We start from the raw sequence: 7794 nt of genomic DNA on the forward strand, positions 1-7794 counted from the left end.
GTGTGTGTGTGGCCAGCTCAGCCCACCAGGGGCGGGGCTGGCTGGCATGTGGTGCTGAGGGATTGAACCGTGGTCCCTGTGCTTTGCTAAGCTTGTTCTAAGTAGGTGCTTTAAACCACTGAGCCATCTCACCAGCCCTCATTTTTGAAAGTTTAGCTGAGGTGAAGTCATAAAAACCATGAGGAAAAAGTCACATGATAGGAATTAAGTCACATGATAGGAATCATTTTCAACATATGTCTGAAAATCTTCCTACTTCTGTGTAAATTGTTCGAAGACTAGCCTATTACACTTGGTGTTGATGTAGATTGGAGATACTTGAAGACATTCCTATTTTTTTACTCATTCTCCTTTATTGAAAGGTTAAGCACTTCCTTGTTTCTGCAGTAAAAATGTTAACAGGTTGTTATTCAGTTGGTCACAGATTTACTTTTTATGAAACTAGAAGCGCTGGGGATATAGCACCGGGATAAGTGCCTGCCTGGCAAGTGCAAGATCCTGAGTTCAATCCCCAATACCAAAAACAACAAAAAAACTATGTGAAGTGCTTTCACTAATTCTGTAATGTGTGCTTCCTGCCACCTGTAAGAAAACCCTTACATTTTGCTTCAGGAAAATAACCATCTGATAAAATCAAATGATCAACTTTGAGAAAAGAAGTTATCTTTTTCTTTTACTTTTATCCTTCCTGCCACATTCAGCATAACCAAAGAGAAGTCAGTTTTTCAGTCTGCACCCCCTCTTTCCCCATGCCCTTGCACAGAAGTGGAAATTTCAGAGACTCACAGCTGAACAGATGGGGCGGAAGGACATGAGACGCTCGATGTGATAAGCATTGCTCCCACTCCAGGCATCCCAGCGAGGGTATTCTCCTCTCTCCAGTATAAACTGCTGCCCACAGAAGCTGGTATGCTCATAGCCAATCCAGCTGCCAAAGATAAGTAGTGGGTTTGTTCATGCTATTCAAAGTCTATATGCCCTCAGGGAGAAGGTGACATTCATTTTAAGTTAGTTTATAGTCAGTAAAACGTTAGACCAATCCCAATACAGCTATACAAAATAATAAATGTTTCACAAGAGGTGGGAAATGGGCAGTCAGTTACACTAAGCATTTTTGTAAATTATTTGTTTTGGGATTGTCCCATGAAGATGTGTACTTCACTGGCCCAAAACTATTTCCCTCCAGGTCCCCTATTCTCTTTATCTGGAGCTCCAAATTCATGATCTAGTGACTGAATTGCTTTTACTTCTGCCAGATCTACAGACATCGTCCTTAAAAAGCAAAAGAATGAATAAACAGCTAATGAGTGACTTTTTTCCTTGTCTCTGTATGAATTCTGCTGCTGCCTCCTCCGTAGACCCTTATTTGTTGAAATATACTAGCTTCATTTTTCACAGTTAGGTCTTAATTACTGGTGATAATGAAAATGTTTCCTGTTTTAAAAGGCCTGAAGAGTTCCATTTTTGTGGCAAGCAACTTGTGGAAGCCTGGCCACATGTAACACCACTTTTGCCTACTTCACTTTTTATGTTTCTGCTTTTTGATAAATGCCTGGCCCAATCTGCCAAAAACTGTAAGACAAAGGTGAAAGGATCTCCTTTGTCAAAATTTGCCATCAAGAAGAAACTTAGAAGAGTTTTAAACTATTATGTCCCTGGAGTCTTAGGGTTAAATTTTTTATATGCAGAAATTAACAGCATCTGTTCTGGGGCATTCAGAAGAGAGTCGGCTAGAAAAAGTAGCTACCTGACAGTCTCCTCTCCTTTTCTGTAAGAGAAAAAGAGGGTGCTATAGCTGTTCTGAAGAAATCCTAGATAACAGCACAGATCTGATGGGATCACTGCCCTAGTGCATCATACAGATTTCTTTAATTCCTCTTCTCCCCAAAAAAATTAAAAAAAAAAATATCTGGTACACTAGGCAACTGAAACATGATGGTCCTACCTTTGGTTACTAAATCACATGTAGTAATTTCTGTTGAAATTACTCCATGACAAAGGCCTCCAATACTTATTTAGTATCTGGGGAACATATTTCTTCCCCTGTCTCTATTCATATTGTCCTGTGTCTGAAGGGACCTGAAATAAAGAGCCTGCAGTTCTGCAGAAGTCCATACTCACGCGCCACATTCCACCTTGAGGGACCGGACATTATCAAAACTGCGCTCGGAGACGTTTGGACAGGAGCTGGTAAACTCCATCCTCTTGCCCTGGAAGTTCTCCTGGTCATAGATAGTTATCTAAAATGGAATTAAAAGCAACAAGAAAGCTAGAAGCTGGTACAACAAGAACATAAGTCTAGCTTAACACTTAAATCGTGTCTACCCTGTTTTCCCTTACCTGGTACAGCCCAGGATGCCTGAAGAGATGTCTCAGTGTAGACAGGGTAAGAAATTTGAATTAATGCCACCGGTTGATGTCATATGCTTAGGCCAGGGGTCAGACATGAGGGAATTATTTTTTGTTTTGTTTTTGTCTTTTTGAGACAGGGTCTCTGCATTTCAGGCTGGCTTTGAGCTCACTTTGTAACCCAGGGTGGTCTCAAACTCACAGCTGTCCTTCAGGTGTGCATCACCGTGTCTGGCAAAGATTGTTTTTTAGTAGGAATTATCTGCCAATTATCTGTGATGGTTTGGCCACTGGACAAACCAGAGACTTAGGGGCTCTCATTAGACTAAGCTTCCTGCATAAGTGTGACTTCTGAGACTCCCAGAAGCTCCTTGTGGATTATTTCTTTGCTATTCTAGTCACACTCATAAATACCTACAGTGTAAAGAGAGGGTTGTAGTCCCTTTAACTAGAACTTGGCTCTTGGGCCACCCCCAAAGCTGTGAACTGGCTTCAGAGTTGATTAGTGAGAATGATGGGCCCCTTTGGGGAAGCAGAGATTGGCCAGAGGGTCAGCTATTTAAGCTCATAGTTAAACCCAAAGTCAGGCTAAGTGTGAACCTATCATGCCATGACTTACATGGTATGTGCAAATCTTTGTCTATATGCCTTCATTTTCTCTATGAGCATACTTTTCTCAAGATGCTATATTTTAACAATATAAAGGAGTGTTGACCTAGGAACTAGGTATCATTTCCCACCACCCATTCTTTCTCTGTCTAAACAAGGCATCCTGAGTAATCCTCCCTTCAACAATGTCTGAATGTTGAGTGAATCCTTTCTCTGAAGACTGATGTTTTGTCAATCAGTCACTGTTTTGTGAACAAGTACATCCTGGTGGCTGCTCTGTGGCCACACCTCACCCCTGTCCTATTGAGGCCTTTGATTTTCCATGTGATGGAGTGGGCTTACCTTCCATGGCCCCAAGGACCCAGGCATAGGGTTGGTCTGAGCCATCTTGGTGGTTGGAAGGGTTTCTGGAAAATAGAACACACACTAGTGGCATGGCTTCTGATGCGGTGAGGTGAGAGAGCACAAGGAGAGGGGAAAAGGCTTGAAGTCTGAGACACTTTGGAAGCCTAGCTCAGCTGCTAACCACCTGAAACTTAGGTTTTCCATTAGTAAAGCTTTGGTGTGCAGTTCTTATAAGGATTAGGAACAATATAGGTAAGGCACTGTACAGGCATTGTGACCTCTTGGTAAATGTAGCTTCTGTTTTCTTGCTTGCCTCTTATGATGAAATTGCTTCATCTCAGATGTTATAAATTTCTAGGCAGCTGCCTAATCTAGACCCTGTCATATGGCCAACATGGCCGTAGTGCCAAGATCCACACCACACACCCCATACTCAAGCTTCAGTGCTGACCCTACACAGTGTCACTCTTCCTGTCTTCTCGCAGCTCTCACACTAGCCTGCTATAGTGTGTGCCCAGACTACCGTATTTCCTCTCTGTTTTTCTGTCTCCCAGACCTGCCTCATCTTGGCCTTGTCATCTCAGAGACTTTCCTGCTTTCTCCACCCTGAAACCATTTGCTTTTTCCTTGATTTCTAGTGTACAATATAGTGCTGATCTGTGTTGCTACTGAGTACATCTTTGGAGACCATGTCGGTGGCAGGGCTGCCAACTACTGAGTCTTTGATAGAACACCATACCGAGCTCATGTTGGGATGGGAAAGGAGGAACACTGAAAAAACTTATTAAAGGAAGATGAAGAAGAAAAAGAGTATAATGATAACACTTAACACTGGCTCACTCTGTGTCAGCCTCTGTCCTAAGTGCTTTGCATACATTTAATCTTCGCAACAAACCTATCAAATAAGTACTACCATTATTTCTACTTTTTTTTTTTCATTTATGCATTTGGTACAGAGTCTCACTACACAGCTCAGATTCAGAGTGATCTTCCTATTTTCAGCCTCCCCAGTGCAGGGACTACAGGCGTGTGCCCACTATGCCTAGACTTGGTCGCCAGCTCAGCGCATTCTGGGAGCAAGGCCAACGCAGCGTGCAGGACCTGAGATCGAACCCTGGTCCCTGCGCTTGCCAAAGCAGATGCTTAGTATTCCTACCTCATAGATGAGGACACTGAGAATCATAGAGGTTATGTAGGCAGCAAAGTTGGGAGGATGAGTAATGGTAGGAGGAAGGGGAAAGGGAAAATGGAGAAGAGAAAGAAAGTGAAGAGACAATTATACATCAGGTTTCTTGATTCAGGATAAACATTCCTAGGAGGTAAAACTACCTCCTCCATCTGACCACTGTCAGGCCCAGGATCTAATACATGTAAAGTCATTTTTTTTCTATTTTGAATCTCTGAATAAGCATCATCTTCCTGCTCCCGGGTGAAGTACTTTCTCCCTGAACCTACAAGCCTACTCACTTCGTGCTCTTCTCATCAGCCATATGGGTGGAAGAGTAGGCTGCCTTTCCCCAGAGCTTCCCCATTCTTTTCCAGCTACCCTCATAGTCTTTGACTTCTAAGCAGGAAAAGTGAGCCTCCTCCTGCGTGTGTCACTTCAAGGGAAGGAGAGTAGGGGCAAAGGTCAGGGCACCTGTAGAGTCTTACTCACCCAGCTCCCGCTGCACAGTCTGGGTCTCCATCTGGTGCCACTTCCTCTGTGACCTGCCTCTTTATAGCCCTAAGGCTGGTGGCCAATGGCCCTGTCAGCACTCTGCTTTCCCTCTCCCTTTGTTTTCCCTGATCCCCAGAGCTCTGGTGGCTCAGCCTACTGGGTAGGCATCCCCCAGGCCTTTGTTTAAACTAGGGTTATGGAAGTCCAGAGAGGCCCCTACTGCTTGAGCAAGGCTGGCTGCTGCAGGATGTAGCTGCTGTGGCCATAATCTTAGATCAGCTGGGAGCTAAGGACAGGAGGTTTCTACCATGCATACTTGTCCCTTATCCTTGTCCTTTCTCATGCCATCCCAGGACCTTCCAAACACCTTGTGTGATCCTATCAAACACAATGAAATACATTTCCAGAAATTTATATACTTCTAAGCCACGCATGGTGGCATATGTCTGTCATCCCAGAACTCAGGAGGCTGAGGTAGGAGTATTGCAAGCTTGAGGCCAACCTGGGCTACATAGTGAGTTCAAGCCTGAGCTACATAGCAAGACCCTATCTTAAAAAAACAAAACAAAACAAAAAAACCCCAGAAAAACACATTTCTTGTTGTTAGAAAAAAGAAAGGATTATTACAATTGTGAGCTACGTTAAGAAAAGAAATGACTTACTAAGTTCTTGAAAATCTTTATTCATACCTAAAACTGTGTAAGTGTTTAATTCAATTCCAGTTGGCTAGAAGATACGTATCTCAGTGTAGCTATTTTATTCATTATTCATTTTAATGTTGCAATTCACTTTCCAAAAAATGGAGCAAATAAATCTTCCAAGGGCTTTTAATATATTATTTTGTTCCTTAAAAATCTCACAGGCTTAAGGTAGTGTGCCTGTAGTACCATACCCTGAAGGAGAAAATGACATCTCACTGGGAGTTCGGGGCATTTAGTAAGGGTAGAGTTTGGGCCTTGGCAGGGCCTCACAGGAATGGTTGCATTCAAGTGCGTGGCTAATGTGAGAAAAGGTGGAGGAAGGGAAAGAACTTCAAGCCAGGCAGAAGTTCAAATCCCAGGTCCCTTGGTTGGGTGTCTGTGGGAAAGTTATTCATAATTACTCAACTTCAAAAAAAAAAAAAAAAAAGGAAATTATGTTTGTCTGACACAGTGTAGACCTATGATTTCTTACTACCCTACTCTCTTCCTTGTGATGGACAGCACAGACAATTTCATACTGGGCTGGGGAGATAGCTTGACGGTCTAAGTGCCTGCTGGCAAACCCAAGGTCCCGAGTTCGATCCCTGGTACCGCATGCCATGCCGACCCCAGAATCCTAATATAATCCAAGCACTGGGGAGGCTGAGACAGGAGGATTACCATGAGTCTGAGCAGCTGTGTAGCAAAACCCTGTATCAACAACAACCAAATAAATAAATAAATAAAATAAAAAATAAAATACCACTTGGAGAGAGGAAAAAAGTTCTTCCAGTTCCTCTTCAATTGAGCCAGCTCTTGACTCATGTTTTATTTATTTATTTTTGTGTTCTTTAGGGAAGGGTCTACAGGGTGTTCAGGGTCTTACTACTAGATTGGACTTGTAGAGATCTGCCTGTTTATAGCCTCCCAGGAGCTGAGACTACAGGCACACGCCACCACGCCCAGTCTCATTAACTCAATTTTTTTTTCTTTTTTTTGGAAGTAGGGATTGAACTCAGGACCCTTGAGCTTGCCAGACAAGCGCTTATTCTACTGAGCCGTCTTCCCGGCCCCTGACTCATGTTTTAAATGTCTCTTTCTCTCAGCACCAAGAATCAGGTGGGTAACATTGGATATGCATTCATGTATCTGTAGATTTGGGCAGAACACTCTGGGCGTACAAGTCTGATGCTAAGCACAGGACACACCTCAGGAATGTTGTCTTGACCTGTTGGTGATGTATGGAATAATGGCTGGCAAAGGACAGAGTTACCTGAGGATTGAGGTAGGCTTTAGCTATCTGGCAGCTGTGTAAGGGCAAAGGACACTGACTACGCATGGCTGGTGGCTCTTGCTCCTTTGGCTGTCTCTTTCTCCTTTTCTCTTTCCTTAGAACTGGGGGCTTAGGGAACCATTTTGTTGATCATTGTTTACTTATTTATTCCCTGACTGGCTTAGCACCCCCACGGTATGTGTCATGGCCAGCCTATGCTTTTCCAATTATCACATGAATCAAACTGCAGACATTTCTTCAGAAACTATAAATATTGAACACCCAAGAGGGGAACTGGGGCATTTGGAGCTCAGGTTTAAGATAAAGCAATCTCATAGTTCATTTTTCTATACTCTTTGAATTTTGAACAGAGAACTGTTTTTTCTTTTTAAAGTTATTTTTGAAAATGATAAACACATTGCTTAACTATCAACTTCTTCCACAAGACCCTGTGCTATCTAAGGGGTAGGGGTCTCATTTGTCTTGTTCATTCTGACATGGTCAGGTCTGAGTATAAATTCCTCTTTGCTCAGTGTGCTTTGTATACATGATTGATTGAATAAATGAATGAATGAATGAATGAATGAATGAATGGATTTTTTACTTGGAAGCAGAGTTAGTTGTAGTATATTCCGTACTGCTAGGAGCTTCCTATGAGCTTGGCCTCCTCAGCACAGTCACCACTGACTTACTTGCACTGTGTTTATGTTTTATACACTCTCAGCATCACATTTAGGAGCTTTATACCCTACTGAATTATTGCTGCAATGATCTGTTACAGCATGATTTGACTAATCTATTTTTGAAGAAATGTGGGATTTCTTTACTGATTGAAAAGCCCATATAGTGGGAAAAAAATGTTTGCTAGTTTTTCCTCA

At 42.6% G+C, this 7794-nt stretch overlaps 1 protein-coding gene across 1 annotated transcript in view; it reads right to left on the reverse strand.

The window, feature by feature from the left end:
• The window catches only part of Cryba1 (crystallin beta A1), a 6770-nt gene extending 1779 nt beyond the window's left edge, over positions 1 to 4991 (reverse strand). Inside the window, exons 1-5 of the mRNA XM_004635387.1 lie at positions 4961 to 4991; positions 3301 to 3365; positions 2122 to 2240; positions 783 to 928; positions 647 to 688 (exon numbers count right to left, since the gene is read on the reverse strand). Of these exons, the coding sequence (XP_004635444.1) occupies positions 647 to 688; positions 783 to 928; positions 2122 to 2240; positions 3301 to 3365; positions 4961 to 4991 (403 nt within the window). The remainder of the gene's footprint in view (positions 1 to 646; positions 689 to 782; positions 929 to 2121; positions 2241 to 3300; positions 3366 to 4960) is intronic.
• Between the last annotated feature and the right edge of the window lie 2803 nt (positions 4992 to 7794).

This window comes from Octodon degus, unplaced genomic scaffold, assembly GCF_000260255.1.
Source record: "Octodon degus isolate 3935 unplaced genomic scaffold, OctDeg1.0 scaffold00072, whole genome shotgun sequence".
NCBI classification, from domain to species: domain Eukaryota; kingdom Metazoa; phylum Chordata; class Mammalia; order Rodentia; family Octodontidae; genus Octodon; species Octodon degus.